At 35.2% G+C, this 20,378-nt stretch overlaps 1 protein-coding gene across 9 annotated transcripts in view; it reads right to left on the reverse strand.

The window, feature by feature from the left end:
• ZMYND8 (zinc finger MYND-type containing 8) overlaps positions 1 to 20,378 on the reverse strand; it is an 83,659-nt gene that overhangs the window by 62,484 nt on the left and 797 nt on the right. For 7 of the 9 annotated variants that reach the window (XR_009960039.1, XM_062588928.1, XM_062588923.1 and 4 more), the window contains exon 1: positions 3,611 to 3,715. The exons of 1 other annotated variant lie outside the window; for it this stretch is intronic. Coding sequence is in view for 6 of the 8 variants with exons in the window: in XM_062588928.1 (XP_062444912.1) it covers positions 3,611 to 3,624 (14 nt within the window). In the remaining 2 variants the exon portion in view is untranslated. Of the gene's footprint in view, positions 1 to 2,536; positions 2,578 to 3,610; positions 3,716 to 20,378 lie in introns of those variants that run through there. One more of the 9 variants, XM_062588922.1, reaches the window with a different exon arrangement.

Here is a 20,378-nt window from a genome sequence, read left to right on the forward strand (position 1 = left end):
TCTTGCACTGAGATTTACCATCTCTTGGCCAATTACATTGGAGTTGCACTATTACTACGGAAAATCAACCACGACCTATTAGTTTTCAGCTATTGGATCGACATGGCCAATACACCAAAAACAAAGAAAAAATGAAGCAAAACTGATATCCCACAATGGGAGAAGGCTCAAGAAGAAGAGTCAAACGAAGTTTGTGAACACTAATACAGAGATATACCAATATCTGATTTTTGAACACAATGTCCCTTTCAGTATATGCCTCTAGTTTCAATTTAGGTTTTTGTATACATTTCAATAGGCCTGCCTGATGGGGGGGGGGAGGGAGAGAAATGTCTCGTTTGGAGTGGTTTATACTCTGCACTTGTTTCATTCTCAGTATGTTAAGTAGTGTCATTTGCTAAAAAGACACTCAGTTTTTCCCCAGCACTATTTAGCTTCCAACTAAAACAGTTTGTCTACAAAGAATGAAAGAGGCATGTAGCTTTTAAAAAGCTACTGTTTTCATCATAATTTATAATCCACATCACTCCTTTGTTTCCCCCCACTGCATTCTTTGTGCAGCTAATTACAAAAGTAACTGAATGTTGGCACTACGTAATAATGGCTAATCATATTCATCCTGGACGATTCAAATTCCTCTTTAGCAGCCAGAAAATGTAAAGTGCAATTATATGATTAACTCCTACTTACATTAGAGTAATGGCCATTTACTATAAGCTGAAAAAATCTCAGCTATATTGCTTTATACATTTTCTGTTTACCTGTGATATTAACAAGTCCCAGTCCTGTAAAAATCTTGGGTAGAAAGAATACGTGCTCTTTTCCTCCGCTATGTCTACCACTTAAACCCCCACATTCTGTCTGTCCCGAACAGTAGAAAAACACCACAGAGTGCGTCTTATTATGCAATCTATGAAAGTGAGTGATAACATCATACCTTGACAAAGCACCAAAAACATATGAAACTCTTCAGCTTGGCTGAATTTGCTTTACTTAGATGGAACAAAGATGGTAGAAATTTCCAGAAGGCCTTTCTCAGTCTTGCCACTGCAATTGTCAATCTTTAACCTAGCCTCTGCTTCTATTGGATCAAGCACTCCATGAAGCAGTGCGATTGGGCTGATCTGTAAAACAACACTGCTGTCTCTACCTTGCCTCAGACATCTTGCTGCAATGCAGACATTTATTTTTTGTGAACTATAACAGAATTATATTTGAGTGATTAAAAATAGTGAACTTTAACAGACTCACGATGCTACGTTTCATTACGTGCACAGGGGCAGCTTATACAAATATGCTTCACTGTCAGCAACGTGTCTGGAGGTACAGATTTGAAACAGATCCTAGTTTAACAAAACCTGTGGGAGCCATTTTAATACAAGCTTTTTGATTACAGATCACTTACTCCTGCTTCCTCATATTAAACGAATATAATGTTGTGCAATACTTAAAGATTCAAAGCAAACTGCTAACTTGTATAAAGTACTGCTATGAAAATTATGTCCAAATGTAATTTCTCTTTTTAGCAATTGAAGAACAAAAACCGGAATAACTTCCTAGCTGTGCAGGCACCCTTCTCTATGCTGAAAAATGCAAAAACGGTGCATACAAAACTCCTATCACATGAAATTCAGTGGTACAATCCAGCAGTGTTTTAGGTTGTGAACTGAGCAAGACATTCTTATCATCTAATCCTTGGGGGGGGGGGGGGGCGTTGAAAGGAGAAAAGTGAGATATTCAAAAAAATACCTTAATGGCAAACAAGTAACCAGATGTATATGGCTAGGTTACAAAATGTTATCAAATACATGGCAACCATCTATAAAAGTTAGCAAGTATCAGTGCCTAGTAACCATCATTTCAAAACCACCTTAGAACAAAGTTCTTTCTTAAAATCATGAATGCATGTGGAATGCTAAAAACTATACAAAAAATATATTAAAAGCACCAAAGAGCATCCCTGCTCTGCTTTCATAACTGTATTGATGTTCAGAGAAAAGCAGTTTGTTAAAACAAGCATGCAAGTGTTACAATTAAAACATCAATGAAGGGCACAAAATGTTTAAAATTAGTTACAAATCAAGCAGGTTTATCTGAGATTATATTTCATATACTATCAAAAACACATGCTCTTTAAGCATTATTTACTTAACTGTTTTAGGTCATTTCATTGCTGAGTACCAGCACATTCATCACACCTCAAAAGCCTAAGGAACGACCAAACTGTGCTCTACCCTACAAGCATGGTAATTAAGGATCTATGAACAAAGAACAAGTAGAGTATTTTTCACTGGCCTCTGGTAAACAGAAAGTATAAGCTTCAAACTTTGTAAGAAAATTATCAAAAAAATAGTGCATTTAAATTAGAACAGTTCACATGAACAAGTCCCCTAAAATGGATGCTAAATAAATCTCCTAAATTTTTATAAGAATAACCACTAATGTTATTTCACTTACTGGACTAACTGACCAACTAAAAACAAAATGTTCAGAAAACTATTAAAAATGTTCAGAGAGTAACATGCTGCTTACTTACCAACTGTTCAAGCACCCATCTCATTTTTCCAGTTAAGAAGATACAACAGGCTGGCAGATTTGGGAATTGATCAAAAAGGAATTCTTTGAAATAATTACGCAGCATTAAACCAAAAGTTAAACAAAAGGCAAAAAATAAGAACGAACAACATGTACTACTGTCATGAACCACACATGATTTTATATCCTCTGGACTCCACAACACAGAATTGTGGCTGACACAGTGTAAAACAAAAAGGCACAGATAAAAGGTACATTAGTTTATTTGAACTATGTAAAATAAGAAAGCTAACAGTTCAAAAATATTTTCCATAAAGAATCAGATTTGTAAACAGATGTATTGCTGCATTTTATTGAGCAGTAACCTATTTCCAAAATCTGCAGCATAAAAACTCGCTTTTAAAGGAACAAAATATTAACCATACATTGTCCCTCAGAAAGAGAAACACATTGTATTAATTATTCCTGCAAGAAAAAAAGTTCAATAATCATCTTAAGTTAAGATAAGCTGCATAAAAAACATGATGCAACAGCACACCACCACCTAGGCCCAATATCTACAATCTGCCATTAGCACTTTTTGCTGATGTCTAGGTTTTTAAAAATCCCATATTTTCTCAGAGATAACTTATCTTAGCTATTCCATTCACTGTTTAGAAAGGTAAACTTGCCTGTTCTTCTGTCTGCCATTATCCCTGCTTGACTCCCTGTAGGGCAGTTAAATGCATCTGCTCCCTAGCTTCCATTTTCTCTTCAGCAGGCATGTGACACAACAGACAATAGTACTGGCAAACTGCTCAGAGAGAGAAAGCTTCTTTGGAATACCAGGATCTTGATAAACTCTAAAAACACCATCCTCCTGTGAAGAAGTAGGTATGCCAAGGTTTTGCCAGTCTGCAAAATAAAGCTGTGGCTAATGGCTACTAACCATGTGACCCAAGAAAGCAAATTTAAACAGTTTCAACTTAAGAAAGTGCTGTGGTGTGAGTTTTGCACAACAAATCACAGAGAATCACACTCTCAACCCACAACTCATAGGTCTTAGAGAAAAAAAAATGTAAAAAGTAAGGCTTACCTCTGTGGATGCATTGTTAACACAGTGTTATGTCAATACTTATAAAACATGGAGGACAGGCTCTCAGTACTCAGACAGAAAGGGCTTGGCACTTCAGCTTGATGATCTGTCTTCCTAATAAAAGCTAATCCTGGATTGGCTACTTTGGTAAATCCGAATGTAAAGCTTCAGGGGATTGGCTGAAACACTTCCTGAGCGATTATCTTTGTGCAGCTCTGGCAAGCAGGAGCCATCCTGTGCATAGAGAAGACAGGCTAAGCTAGGCCCGTTTCAGCAGGAAAAACTCGAAAAGAAACCCCAAATGCAGGCTCCTCATAGAAAATATATAGATTTTCAAGCAGAGGGAAGTGATCACAAACTGCCTGCCTGAGCAAATGTGTTTCAACATGTCATTACTGAAGGGATTTGGATATTTTAAACCTGCAGAAGGGAGAGTTTGCCCAGGTCACTACAACTATTCTTTCTAAACAAAAAGCTAAATTTGCTTTGCTGCTATTCTGCAGCATGTCTCATAGAGAAAGCCTGACTTTGCAAAGAAAAGAAAACCCTGAAATTGAACAGGCATAGGATGGACTAAAATTAAATAGTGAAATTTCAGAGAGAATGCTCATATTCCAGAAATTAAATATATTAACACCTATCACAGTAACCATATACCAACAATGTAATTTCTTTAATACTGTGATAAGTGTAGTTTTAAATAAGAACAACTTTGTGTCTGATTTCTACCAAAAAAATTATTATACACTTGTTATTGCATTATCAAATAGAGCGCTGGCATTCAACGCATGCCTTCCCTGTTTATAAAAATGCTGCAGAGGATAGGCAAAAATCTCAGTAGCACACCAGACACTGTATTCTCAAATTCCACCCCCCCCCCCCCCCCGCTCTCTCCCCGGCCCCCACCTTTCGGCCTGCTAGGGCTGTCAGTTAAACAAAAATCTGACTTCCGTATTAGTCGGCTGCAGCTGCAGCTTCCTGTCTATTAACCCTGTAGAACTTGGTACTTTTTAAGACAGCAGCCCTAAAAAGAAATAGATTTCTCTATATCGTATGGTATCAGTCTGCTTTCACATAAACATTAATATAACTCTTCAGATTTTTTGCTTTATCTTTTATTAAAATTCTGCAAATGAAACAAAATGAGAAAATGGCACGCAATCTTGAATTAGAACACAATGCATATGAAAAAATGGTTTGCTCTTGGGCCAGTTCCCAAACATTTTATTCAAAAATGCTTTCATTTCTTTCCTCAAAACCCTATGATCCAGTTTGTTTTCCTAAAGCAGTGAAAGTGGGAGGATTTATCACTATGCCAAGAAGGAAGAAAGGCGCAACTCCAGATGGAGATTTTAAAGGCCAAATTTTGACAAAGGCCCCAACCTGCCTTTACATTTGTATTCAAAATTCTGCATCTGTATTAGGTGGTTAGGTATTATTATTCTACATCCATCAACTATTTACAATGGAAGCTGCAGATGAAAAGGCTGATTCTGAAGCATATTACCTTTTATCAAAGATTATTTATGCAAAAAAGAAAAACAAATATAGTTGTAGAGGGATTTAATACTAAAACAATAATTAGCAAATAACAAGCTAAAATAACCAAAGCAAAATAAACATTCTGACACTACTGAAATGATCTGATGTAGAATCTAGGATAGTGCAAAAGCAATTACAGAAAATCATCTCCCATAAATCAAGGCCAGTTGCCAACAAAATATGCACTTCACTCTAACTTTACCTGAGTGTTAATGATCCTTAAAACAATCACCACAAATAAAACTAATCCCCTCCTTTAGCTCCCACCAGCACCTTTCATGATATAACTATTTCAACACACAAATCTCCTTGCTTGAAAACTAACTCATACCTATGCAACTCAATAAAATTAATAATCCTACTCTGTATTGTCCCATATTGAATTCAGATTCTTTCTGAGATAGCAATCATTATCTCAGGGAAACTGCCAAACCATCCTATTACTGTGCTTACATTTTTCTGTGTACTTGCATTTTAGTCTGCACCAGTGGATTAAGAGCCCAGAGTACAAACGTTCATCTCATAAGTAATTCTGGAGTCCCTGCTGGAAGCATTTTCCCTTTTTAGCTTTGGCACCATTTTTCAGGGCAGAGAGCAGGAAGGCTCATGGATTACACTGGCAGTTTGTTCTGTTTTAGGAATGTAGCAGAAACAGTGCTGCTATAAAGGGAATTGTACAGCCCACTACAGCAGCAAGAACACACTGGAAATGCATGACATTAAAGTGAACACTTGCAGCAGTTTTAACTGTTCAAACAATTCAAGATAGGTTTAATTTTTACTGTATACCTAAAACCCTCTTTCCCTCAGAAATACCAGCCCCCAATGCAAAAATATCCAAATTTTGATTTGTCCATGCAGCAAATGTACGTAAGAGAGGACTATCAGCCATTAACATTTCCTCTCACTAATCGACCGTTCTACTCTAAAATTATTTTATCCAAAAAACTAAAATCCTAATCCCTATGAAGCACAGCAAAGGAGTAAAACTAAACACACAGTATTCATCAATGCTTTGCGCTAACCAAGACCTGACTGAGAATGCAGTAATGCTGATAGTGACTGGGAACTCTGCCAAACTGACACACTTTGACCTAAGGGAAAGAATCAGCATGTAGCAGACAGAGGCCGAAGCAGCTCTAGAAAAGGCCTAAGGTCCTATTCTCTTGATTCAAGAAAATGAAATGAAAATTGAAATGAAAAACAGAAGTTTACAAACCCTCAGTCATTAGCTAGCAGAACAGGGACAAAAACCTACAAAGTGTATCAGATAGAATATATCATTTGTATTCAGCCACTAGGTTACTCTGCTAAGATAAACAAAAGAATTCTATCTGCTCCTTTAGAAACCAATCAGTAGAGGAAAGTTTGAACTATCTTTATTTTCTTGCCCATACACATATTTTAAACAGGAAGTACAAATCCAGTAAAACAATATTCAAGTACTGTTGGAAAACTCAGTATATTCTGTCTGTTAAGCCACAACTAATGCATTTCCTACTGCAGCTTGAGCAACTCTTTTACATAGGAGTGGTGAATTTTTGGAGGGGGGAGGGAAGGAAAGGAAAAGAAAACAAAGGAGAGAGGGAGGGAAGCTAAAAAGCTTTGTTAAAGCATAAGAAAGGGTGGAGAGATTAGATTAGCTAGTATTTGATCTTTTCAGTGCTTTGGTGATGTTAAGAAACAACAGGGGTTTAAAGCAGAAAAAAGAAAGAAAACAAGGCAAGGGAAAGATGGAAAGCAAGAATACAGTCATAAGGAAATTAAAAGACAACCATGTTAAAAGTGCAGCCTAATATATTTATGTTCTTTGCAAAAAACTGCACCCACTATGCAAAGTCTCCAGAAGGTGCACTCATCAAGCACCACTGCCAACAGATGGACAGAAAATGATGTTTTGAGGGACTACCTAACATACACTGAAAAGCCTCAAAATTAAAGTAAATAAACACCAGTAAGGAAGAAACTTGTCTGGGTGACTTAAGCAAGTAGTTTGGATCTATGTCCTATAAAGGAATCCATGGAAAAAGCACCATAGGGTGCTTCAGTTGAAGCATCATTGGCAGTGAGGGAAAAGTAGGCGATGGGCAAAAGATCAAACTTTCAACAGTAACATTTTGAACAGATACACAAAAGGAAAGGAGGGAAGTCATATTCCCTAAGGATAACCAGAAAATGGGAAAAGGAGTTATATTAAGGGCTGGTAGCTTGTTCTCAGATTTCCAAGTTACTGAAAAAGAATCCTAATTTCTAGAATATTTCATGTTCCTAATCTAATTCAGTATCTTTCCTTTAGGGAGTTTGTCGCACCTCCTCCCCTTAATTCTGAATCTGCAAAGGTATCAACTGCTTAGAGTTCACAGGACACCACTACCATCTGATACGGAATCCAGCAATAACTACCTAGAAAAACAGTTCTTGAATGTTTGAAATCATGCTGGATGTTGAATGTACTGATCTGCCTAAGAAGGTTGGTAATTGTGTAAATGATCAAATACTACTGGCGGATGTGTTTATGCTAAGTTTGCTGATTTGCCCCTAAGCTTAAAGGGCTTTGTAGCCAGATGCATCCATGCATTTGTCCTGGTGAACAATATCTTCGAATACTTTTGGTTTAATTTATTTGTTCTGGTTCACACTGATTACTCATTGTCTGCAGATCAAAAAAGATGATTTTGTTTGTAATACACACTGAATATCGGGTATGTTATGAAAGTTTCTCTTGACAGCCATTTTTAGTACACTGTAGAATATATTTCATGTACATTTCCTTAAGGAAATCTCCATTCATGCCCTGCCAAAAATACCTTAAAAAAGCAAAAGCCCTCTTGAGCCCTTTGCTTTATCAGCTGTAGCTTTTTTAAAAGAGATGCTGCAGTCAATGTCACCTTAAGGCATAAGCTCGTGTTTTTCAGCCCTTTCACCTCCAGTTTGATACGGTCTACCCAAGATTCAACAGTTGGGAGCAGGGCTATGAGATATCATGTACAAAATAGAATTTTCATTATTATATATTTAAATTATATGTCCTATATGAAAAATGGTAACATATAATTCATCTCATATTTCACCTGCAGTTAAATACTTTTTCAGACACCTGGAAAGCAGCTGTGGGACATATGCAGATACACTGCATGTCAAACCTAAAGCATATTCACCATGCAGTTGAACTGCACCTGCATAGCAAGTGGAATTATCATGCATACTCTGTGACAACCTGGCAATGAGTCCACCCACACACTGCACATTCAAGCTTTGTGGGTGTGGAGATGTAGAGATCCCGCACGAGAACTACATACAAAATCCTAAAAGTAGTTTGCATTTTAGCAAGTGACTCTAATGCCCAAGTGTGAGACATTCCACATTCAGCACTTATTCTGACATTGCGCGCTTCCCAAGAAGGTAGAAGATGACTCTACTGTTAAGGAAGAATCATATAGGACTGGGTATGAATAATGCTAAACCCTAGTCCCATTGCTATGGTGTCTTTTTCTCTTCTAATTTTTTTCCCATTCAGAAATCACTTGGTAAATATTTGCAATCATAAAGTTGATTTTCTTCCTTAATTCATGACATACAAGAGACTTTTTTTTTTTTTTTAAACAAAAGCTGACTATCTTATAGAAGGCTCTATCAGCTAAAGCTCGTACAAAGCATTTAAAGTGATGGAATTACAAAAGTAGTTACTGCAGTATTTTTCCTCTTTTTTAGACTGAGAACTCTTTGCAACCCACTACTGTACTTCTAGACAATATCACTCTTATTTTTAAGCTCTTGCTGCTCCTAGACACAGCAAATTTACAGTCTGACCTCAGCTTTAAGGTTCTACACACTCACATCTCCTTCTTCCTATCTGCTATTCCCACTGCTGTATTCATCTCATTTTTCTACTCTGATTTGCCTCTCATCAGCAAAGAGTCTGTTTATTTTTCCACTACAAAAACACAGTACCATCACTTTTCCAAAGACTTAACCCATAGTTTCACAAACATTTATTTTTCAAAAGTACCAGCTTAAGCATCTTGCCATTCCTTCCAGCCACAAGACTCTGCTCAGTCACACATCTAGCAGAACTGTCTCCATGGTTATGTAGAACCAAATCACTGAATCAAACATTTTCTTTTTTAATCAACCGGATTAGCTTTAACCCAGGACAGCCACCAATTCACAGTAGTACACGTGGCTGCTGCAAAAACATTTGTAGTGGCATGACTGAGAGGGCAGAAAGGAGCAGTTCAAGGTAACTTAAACCATCACTAACACTAAAAGAAACTCCTGTGAAACTACACGCTCAAGCACTGCATCCACATTTCTGTTTTACAGAATTTGTCTTATTAACTCAGATTTTATTCATGCCTAAATGACACTACAGATCTGTCCTTGCCTTTTCAAAGCTTATGAAAGAACAAGAGGAAAGAAAGTGTTTGAAATACAATCACATCTCTGAGAAGCAACTCTTTTTCCAGCTGTGGCTTTGTTTATTAACTAGGTACACAACCAAGTCTTAGTTATGAGATGTATTCATTATTAAATGAACTTTAATGTTTTTTAAAGTCACAATATCCTTGAATGACATTAGAATGGACAGATGTCAGAGTTTACAGTATTCAAAAGTGAAAACATTTCAACAAAAGGACCCACAGAACAAAAGTAAAAGGAAAATAAATGTATTTTGGGGTTGAAGTCACTATAGGTCCAAGAAGAACTTGAGCACAAATGTCAATTTACCATTTTATAAAGTATTATTATGACCTCCTGTAAAATAGTCTTGTTTCCTTTTGGCTTTTAAAGATACCCTGGAATGTAACAGTCCAGACAGTACAATGCCTACTGAAATGCCTACTGAGTTGTGATACTACTCTGCATTTCAGGTGGTCATTAGTAATTCAGGAAGTACCAAGATACTTTACAGCACAGGAAAAAGAGAATTCTAAAAATGTCTCTTAAGCAATTCTATGTAACATTCATTCACAGGCTGCTCAGGGATAAAATTAGTAGTGACCCTTGTTTTATGTGATTCTACCCATTTCTCTGCTGTATTTCTCTTAAAATCATTTCAGATTCCACTCATGAATTTTACACCTTTTTAATCTCATTTGTGCATTCGTATGTTTATAACTATCATTGCTAATTTCAAAGGATGTGAGAATGTATTGGAAAACAACTAATCCTGGATATCAACACTGTGCAAACCTTTTAACAAAACAAATAAATAAGATTGAGGAGAAAAAGATTTGCTAGTTGATATAATTACATTATATTTAACAGTGCATTTTCCTTCATTATGGCAACAAGTATTTAAAATACAAAAGGAAAAACTATACCGACAATTCTAACTTCAGGATGCAAACCAAAATAAAGTATATGACCTAAATAAAGCCCAGCAAAAGAAATGTTCTCAACTCAGCCCACCAACACAGTCCAAGGTAGATTGAGTTAATTCCTGGACCACTACTGGATGTCCCATGCTCATAAACCTTACAGAGAAGTAAACAGTCAAGTACTTGAAAACGAAGAATACATTTTCTAAACTGCACATTTATCAAAACAGGGCACTATTTTCACATATATTTAGGGCTCAGCTCTCAGATGAGCCCTTAGAATGTAATTAAACAAGTTTATACAACAGCTTATTGCCCCGGAAAGGGCTCTCTTATTCACCTCCTCATTCACAGCCACATATTCCCACTCCCTCCATTACAGTGGATTTATTATTTGTATGACCCCACAGTGAGCCAGTTCAGCGGGCTCAATCAGTAGAAAATTAGATGGAGGAAGGGTGGGGTTAGACTATGCAGCTACAAATGGTAGGAGGAATGGGTAGGATTGTCCCTTTTAACAGCTAGAGGCTGTTAAATCAATTCAAATAATCTCTTCTGTCCCTTCTGCTCCCCAAAGACATTGCTACAGAAAGAGAATTACATAAAAACATTAGCCCGTTTTATATTTTGCATTTCCTGAACCTTAACTTCACAATGCTATGAATCTTCCTACATAACCCCTGCCACTTATCTACAGTGTTTTGAGTGAGCATAGTACTTTGCATTCCTGTGAGCAAAATGAACCTTTCAGTACTTGTCTTATTTCTCTCTGTGAGAATCTATATTAAAAACAACAGCAATAAATAAAGAAATAAATAAATAAAACACAAAGCCTACAATATATTTGCAGTGAACTCTTGTATTTATTTAAATGTGTATGTATTTGTTCAGGAAAATTTAGATCTTGATGGAAAGGTAAGAAAGAATACCACCAGCATTTCAGATTGTACCCAAAAATCCATATTGACACTTTTTCTGACAGCCCAGAAAAGAAGAAAGAGCCACGAACACGAACAATGAGCCATGAACAAATACTATTCTCTTTTTAAGAGCTAAGCAGCATGGCTGTGTAAGACATGACCAGCAGCATAAAACTTGAAATGCAACTGTCTGCATAATTTAAAATATAAAAAACAAGTCCTACATGACTTGTGTATAATTGTTAAAAAGATTGTCTTTGACATTGCTTCTATTTGCAAAGATCTGCATAGCAAATGCTTTAATAATTTATAAACAGCAGTATCTTTGAAAGTTATCATTCCTGCTTGTTGCTAGAATGTATTTTTAATTAGAAGTAGTAATCTACATACATTTTTACATGCATTTGTTCCTCACATTAAAATATGATGGAAGTTTACATAATTGTTCAACAACATTTAAATATTTCTGTTTTGCAGTTTTTATAAGCACATAAAAACAATGTAAATTATTTAAAGGAAAAACAAGTTATAGTGCAGAAGCACCAGTTTTGTCCTCTAACAACTTAAATTTTAAATCTGCAAGCTGTTCTTATTTTTGTCAAAGGGCAAGTCTTAAGATTGAGGGCCTAGACTAAACATATCTGTAGCTTTGTAGATAAAGTATACGAACCATTCTTCACCTACTTTTGCATGTACCTTAATGAAATGGGATCTGGTTTTTGATCCGGATACTGCTATAGCATAAATATTTTAAAATAAACTTTTTTATATATAAGCATTAAGGACATTTTATCCTGAAATTTATCTTACAAAATAATTTAAAAATGATGTATTTCTACTCACTCGGATATGCTGCGATAAAACACCCCTATTATACCAATGACCAAAAGCGGTTTTCCTCTCTATTTGTGGAAGAAAATGGTAACGATTTCAGATTTGGCTGGTGTGCCTACATCGTTTCCTAACGATGGTAGAAGTGCAGCACCCCCTAGTGTCCCTTTTCCAGTCATTACAACGAAATAAAAAAAAGTTGGTCATATAATCACACAGAAAATGCTATCGAAAATAGTTTTTGCCATAGAATTCAGTATTCATTTCTGATTTAGAAATTAAGATTTATATTTCATAATTATGTGAAATTCTTACAACAAAATAACACTCCAGTCCCCAGAAGAATCATTCACCAGTAACTGAGCTCTCTGAAAACTGCTTCTACATACTCACATGAAGATTTTGGCACAGAGACTTCACTGATCTGCTTAAATAACCACAGACAATTTGAGGGTGAAGCCCCTTCTGAAATCAGAAAACTCTCTACTTTGGCAGCATGAAGAGAAGTTATCAAAGGCATGCTTACACCCTATACTCAAATCACATCTACTGATTGGTATCAACACCAAGACCGAGCCACCCGTTACTGACCTGTGTGGCTCTTAGGCGAGCACTCGCCGCTCTGGCCCCCGTGAGGAACCCTGGCCAGCAGAGTGTTCAACACTTTCTTTGTGAGGTAAGCTCGGAACAGTCCATCCTGCCCTTCGATGGAAAAGAAGGGCTCACGCGCTTCTCGCTATGCTAGAGAATCATCTTCTAGCCACATCAGGTGTCTCATGTGTTAATCTAATGCTGAGAAGTCTCAGTCACGGCATGTTTCTGCCAATGTAGGTTTACAGTAAAATATCTAGGACTACATAAGCAAATCTTAGTAAATATGAATTAAAAAGAGTAAGGCTGGAAGCAAACCTGGAAACAAAATGGTTCTTGTACACTGCAGCAGCAGGCAGAAAGCACTGAGGCAATTGGGACTCCCCTGCCAGAATGTATTAAGCAATGAAAGAAAGTCTCGCCACCAGGGGACACTCACATAATCCCAATAAATATACATTTAAAATACATATACCATGAAAACACTTTCTGAAAAACAGGAAGACATATGGGCCCTCAAAACACACCTCTAATTTCATCACAAATTATTACCAAATTTCTTCAAAGACCTGTCAACCCTAGATGACATTTAAAATTAACTTCATCTTGCACAAAGCAGATTTTATTTTATGAGTTTTGATATGTCAAATTTTAGTTCAGTTTTGCTGTAAAGCTCAAGAATCAGACAGGTGTGTCTGAGCTTTTTTTGCATTAAAAGTGGGTATTTGCAACGAGAATGTCACTCCCTCTGAACAAACTGAATGTATTTCCACGTATCTTAGGAAATCGAAAAAAAATGCCGTTTTTTCAAGTAGTATTGCAATCACACTGTTACAGTGCTACAGGTTAATCAGAAAAGGTCATAATGGCTCAATTCGGAATATCTGATTTCTCTGTAGTAACCCAACAGTCATAGAAATCTATTTCACTTAAAACTGCCACACAGAGTGTGACCTGAGCTTAGGGATGAGAGACTCTGTGATCACAAACATACTTTTTTTCCTAGTGATGGGAAGAAAGGCGTTTTTTCCTAGTGATGGGAAGAAAGGCGTTTTTTCCTAGTGATGGGAAGAAAGGCGTTTTTTCCTAGTGATGGGAAGAAAGGCGTTTTTTCCTAGTGATGGGAAGAAAGGCGTTTTTTCCTAGTGATGGGAAGAAGCCACATCACTGTGATAATATTGAGAACATAATATACATCAAACTACCTCTCTGAGGAATCCTTATTAAGGAAATTCCCATACAGCACCAAAACATTAGCATAATTCATCCTTCTTTGGATGGCATCATGACAGTCTTTTGCCAGCTAAACTTATAGCAGATAGCTATACTGGACAATACAGTTTTAAACAACCCATATAAGTATAACTATGTAGTGGTTCATAAATAAATCACTTTTTAATTCAGGCAGCCTAAGTAAACTGTTCAGTTTTGTAATTAAAAGCCCAACTACTTTAATTAGTAAAAACAAACAGAATCTTCCTCCAAGAGGATAATTGAGACACCTACAGAGATATCTCTTACAACTTACAAACAACTAAAAGAAGAAAGAGAGAGAAAACAGATGCAGAGTATTTCTGCAGGACTAAGAACATTATAAAATACCATACAAAATTCTATCGTATATAGAGAGTAGATGGCATGATGAACACATCTTGTACTAAATTCCATTAATTAACACATTTAATATATACACATCATTAAACCACTGAAGCATAAAATTAAGTCCCTTAGCAGTACATACAATGATTTCTCCTCTTACATTCCCTAGTGTGCACCCTACATTACTACCACTGAAATATTACAAACTATACCTTTCACTGTGTTGCACATACACAAGATCAGGAAACACTACTATATAGATACATTTTTTCCATTTTTTTTTTTCTTTTGGGGATTTAGGGTATACAAGTTGTATTTATAAGAACACTGATTTGAATGCTTTATTTATTAATTCTCAGTTTTTCTCTAGTATTTCATTGGTGTGACAACTGCACAGAAATAAATGATTCCGTTATTACAGGAGCGTAAGAACAGATGCTGGTAGCAAACATATTACTGGTCAGCAGCTGTGAATGAATATTCCTTCTCATAGGAGAAAGTCTAACAAGCAAAAAAAAAAAAAAAAAAAAAAAGTTTCTGAAAAAAGAAGAAAAGAAGGTTTTCTATGTATCTGGCAATTAGCCACTATTAGCTGCCCTGCCCAGGCACTATTGGCAAATTGTTTTTGCATGATCTCAGGCTCATAGTTTTCAATCAACTTAAACTTTCTGTTTATAATGTGAATAGTCCTTAATCAAGATAATAAAACCAAGAAAAAAAATGTCTTCTCAATTCTCTATTAAAGTTTATGTTTTATTGTACTTTTAGGAGCAAAAACCATCAACAATGGGTTTAATCTTTTTTCATTTTTAAAATCATGTTAGGCAATATTCTCCTAGGTATTTCTATAGCTGAGTAATACCAATGTAATGTGTTCAAACACCACTACATAGATACTAGCTCAACCGCAGCAAAAGTATTATTTCCAATAAAGAATTAAATGTAGTTATAAATATTGATTAATTAGAATAATTTTTTAAAAGCTAAGAAATAAAGGCAGCTTATCCACACAGATAAGAGATAAAGAAATACTAGATTTAAAAAAAGGTTTATTTCCAGGTCCAATTATTTCTAGTCATTAGTTGTTCCTTGACAGAATACTTATTGTATTAATGCATGAATGAAATATTTGTCTTTGCATTACAGGGTCATCTATTTAAATGTCAGTTTAATAGCTCATTACATAAAACCCTAGGGTGAAATCCAGGCCCTATTATCTCCAGTGAGGCCAGAGTTTCACCCAGGACATTCATCTGCTTTTTCAATGCATGAAAATTACAGTCTTTCAAGGACAATAAAATCTGTTCTAGCCAAATTAAAAATTATTAATGTATCTAAGCTCTTCTTGTGTCTATTGACTAAGTTCTGGAAAATAATAGTTAATAGAAATGTTAAGGTGACAGAAATACTACAGTTATGTGGAAGAGATTTTCCATCCAGCAGTCTCATATTTTAATTTTCATTAGTCTGTTTTCTTATATTACTGTTACTGCTTTGCAATTCTCAATACTTTGTTTTTATGCAACACTCTCCAAACACTTTATAAAAGCATTACCAAGATCAGTTAATAAATGGGAAAAACAAGGAGGGGCAAATAATTTACTTTCCCCTTGTATATGACAAAGTAAATTCAATGTTATGAGTCCTGGGTGATTAGGCTGGAATATAAAAGAAGGGGAACATCAGGTCAAAGAAAACGGTATGCATTTTCACTTGCCTTTGAGCTTAAACATCCAAAATCCTCAGAAAATTGTCTAGTATTTCTTCAGCTGATTTCTGTTCTTACGATTCATTGGCGAACCACAAGATGTAGGAAAAAGGCATTAAAAACAAGCCTTTTAATTCTTTAGTAAAACTACATGCTACTTTCAAGCCAAAATAATCAAGTTAGACAACATCAGTTATCAGAAGTTAAAGGGTTTGACAGAAATTTTGAGGAATCTGGGACAGAACTAAGACTTCAGCTTCAAGGTCCATTCTGTAGCAAGTAGGATACGTTGCTTCTGCACAGCGCTAGTAGCACCCATACACACAGGCATGCATTCTGTCAGTATAGTTAATAGAAATGGTAAGGTGATAGAAAAAAATATTCAGATAAAATTACTTTCATCTGACTATTCTAGGACTACTAAATCATTGTAGAAACCTGTCAATTTGATTATGACCTGTAACAACAGTTTTTGTTCGGCTGGTTTTTTAAACACCAGCCTTACTTGTTTCTGATGCACACAGATTAGATTTTGCTGCAAAAGGTTAAATGTAGGTCTTAATACAAAGTAACACATTTTTGGTTCAGTTAAAAGCCCTGCAGGCTTTCATGGTCTTCAGTCTGACAAAGGTAAACAGAGGTGACTACTAACAAATGGTCATGGCTCATTCTCATTATTCTATATAAACAGTCGGTTTATGCCCAAAGGTCACGTCTGACTTGCTTTCTTTTCTTAAGCTATATTCAATAATGCCTCTTCATTCCACGGAAAGTCACCATGCTCATTCTGACATAAAGCTTATTCAAAGAAAGGGTATAAAATAATAAATTAAAAAAGATTCTTAAGCAAAGCAGAACCCAGTTTCATTGGGACTGGGTGGGAGGAAATATATTTATGTAGAAGAATTAAGTTTAGGAATTGGTTAGGAACTGTACCACATAGGATAATTTTAATTATCTGAAATTTACATTCTTGAAAGGGGAAAAGAAAACACAAAATTTTAAACATTTGCATAGATTGGATTGCAAAATCCTGTTTGTTACGCAGTCTTTGTTCTTGGAGATTTTCATGGATAAACCCATGTTCAGCCTGCTCTGATCTCATAACTCAACCCTGCTTTAAACAGGAGGTTGGAATAGATACCTCCCAAAGTCCCTTTCAACCTGAATTTTCCTATGATGCTATGACTTGCAAATGAGTACATATTTTTATTTTAAAGCTCTCTTCTTTCTACTCTATTAATATGGCCTTAAACATTGTCAAATTTATAAGTTCAAGTGAAGTAAGTCTGTAAGACAGATGTTTTTTCTAGCAATAGAAGCCAAAGAACAGATCAGATCTGTGCTTTCCTTCCTATTTATGTTTTGGTGATGCTTTTTAGATGTGATACAACAAAGAATTAAATTTATTGGGGGGGATATAGAGAGAAAGAAGTTATTCACAAGCTAATCATATCAATAGGATTAATATGCAGCTCCTATATATTATATTGTCAATTACTCCAGACTTGCAGCCCACCTCCAGAGCAAATGTATACGCTACATTTGAAGATACTATGCTTATTCTTCCTTCATTGGCTAGTCATTTTAAAATTATGAAAACAACTATGTTGTACACAGCCTTTTGGTTTTACTGCTGTATTACAGTAAATATCTATATGAATATGTATTATTCACCTAACAGAGGTGAAAGGAAAGGGATAGATTCGTATCAGATTTAGGGAAAAGGGTTAATAAATACTTTTACAAAATAAAACGTAAATGCTAAGTGTTTTCTGGAAAAATCTAAAGCATTTTTTATTTAAAATTTTCCCTAAAATAGTTTTTTTCTTTATTAAATCCCCATATATGGCAAAAGTGTAATAGCCTGAAACCATAATTCACTAATTTATTATCATTATCCAAGCTAGAGAAAACACACATATTACTCTGACAATATATCATTAAATATTTTCTCTTTTTTGAAAGGTTATTTCCAAGACTGTTTTTTTATTTAATAGTTTTAATCAGTTTGTGATCTTCAAAGCTGTTCTTCCTCTTTGAAGAACTACCTAGTTAGAGAGATAGTCTCCATTCCAAAAGGGAAATGCACGTATCTCATTACAATGGAAACAGCATGTAAGTGCATAAAGATGTATGTGGAAATAGATCATCATTACTTATGTCACTCATATGTCAATATCTAAGTAATTACACAGATATAAGAGACCAATTACAATACAGTTTTGTTCTTTTTACTGCGTCCATTATTCCAGCTATCTAAAGTAAGCTCTTTTCACATTAAAATATAGATTTATATTGTACATATTACTTGATTAAATGATTATTGTTTTTTAATGAAAATATCCATGTTGTAAAACAACGCAGTTTCAATTCCAAACAGCTATAATATAAAATACACTAAATACCAAAACAAGGGTTTAAAAACAGTATAAACTAATAGAGAGTTTTAAAAATGTATAGAATGTATTAAAGTAGATTCTATTTAGACAAGAACCACAAGAACCAACTATATCTAGAGAATCTACTTACTACATTAAAGAGAAAAATGCGTTCAATCTCAATTTCTATTTTTGTGCAACTATACATACCCCTAAAATAACTTAGGAAGAACAACCCATCTAATACCAACAAACAGAATCCTTGGGATAAATAAGTAAAACACAGGCAGTTAGATGGCAGTCATCTTCATGCCATATTATACCACTAATATAACAGTTTACAGAATCTATAAAGAGCAATTTTAATTTCAAAACTACTTGTTTTTAAATGTACAGTTAATACAAGACTCTAAAATAAACTAGAAAATAATTTTATACAAAAATGTTAATCTGACTGTTCTATATACAACTAACCCCCACCAAAACAATCATTCTACTTCATATTCACCACCTCTCCCTTCCTTCCAGAAAACATCTCGTGCCGTGACAAAAAAAAAAAAAATCAATCTTCCAAATACAGTATTATAAACTAGTTTGTGCATTTGTGCCCTTCATCACTTAATAGACACTCTTAAAACACAGAAGTAACACTAGACTGCAATAGGATTTCTAGATTGAAAGGAGAAGAGAGCCTCAGAACAAAACAAAAAGTATTATAAAACCATAGAGATCTAGGAGCTTGTACTATCTTTTAAGAATGCACAACATTAACGTACGCAGTAGTTGCTCCACCTGCTCCACAAGTAGAATATTCATTTACTTAATAGATTCTAAATAAAACCTGGTATCAGTCACCACAGAAATTGCACATCATTACATTAGAGCCAGTAATTGATTACCAGATGCAGACATTGAACTGGATTTCTACTTTTGTTGTCACATAAGAACAAAATAGCTTTTCACTCTTATATGCTACCTAAAATCTAGAGCCTGTTTCCTACCTTTCTTAAGGCTCTACAATTATCATTCTATTACATATTATAGTAAAATGACTTCAACTGCCTAATTTTGAGGAGTTTTTTTGATGTATGATTCCTATTGAGCATTTTAATCATAGGTCAGAGGCACAAATCCATACTGGCTTCACTTCCCCCAGTCCAATTATATGACCTACCCTGTACATTATTAACAGCTCTCTTTTTTTGCAGAGATAACAGAGCTTCAATAAAGAGGCGGATTGCTTTCAAACTGCAGCACAGAATATTCAGAATTCACTACCATATTTTTATGCTACAACTGCTGTCCCGTTTTTGCACAATTCCATTTTTGCAAAGCTGAAAAGCACTTTTACTTTATAAAACCTAAAATCCAAAATTTAGTCATTGAGTAAAAGTCTGCTTTGTAATGGCTAATGAAAAGGAGAAAAAAAGCAAGCAATATCATGCAGAAACATATCAATCATTCATCTAGTTCAGAGTCCTGATTCTGCAACAATGGTTAGACCATACACGTCACGGAAAGGGCCAAAACTCTATTTCCAGTTGTGAAAAGTTATACTGTAATAGAAAAACTCCCCTCCAACCTCAGCTAATTCTTTTATTCTCCAATCAGCAACAACTGATAGGGTCCTATAATTTTAATTTCAGCTATTATTATTTAACGAGAAGCTTTTGTTTTTATTTTGTTTTTGTTGCTGTCACATTTTATTTTTCTCATAATTAATTGACAAATGTTTAAAATAAGCCTGTCCTGTTATCGTGTTTTCTTTTATGTAAGGAACAGGTGAAAACATCAGATATACATCTTACATTTTTTCATATTTTATATCTGCCATTTTCCTTCACAAACTAAGGTGAGACCTTTCTAGCCACATGA

The sequence above is a fragment of the Rhea pennata genome, chromosome 16 (genome assembly GCF_028389875.1).
Source record: "Rhea pennata isolate bPtePen1 chromosome 16, bPtePen1.pri, whole genome shotgun sequence".
Classification (NCBI taxonomy): domain Eukaryota; kingdom Metazoa; phylum Chordata; class Aves; order Rheiformes; family Rheidae; genus Rhea; species Rhea pennata.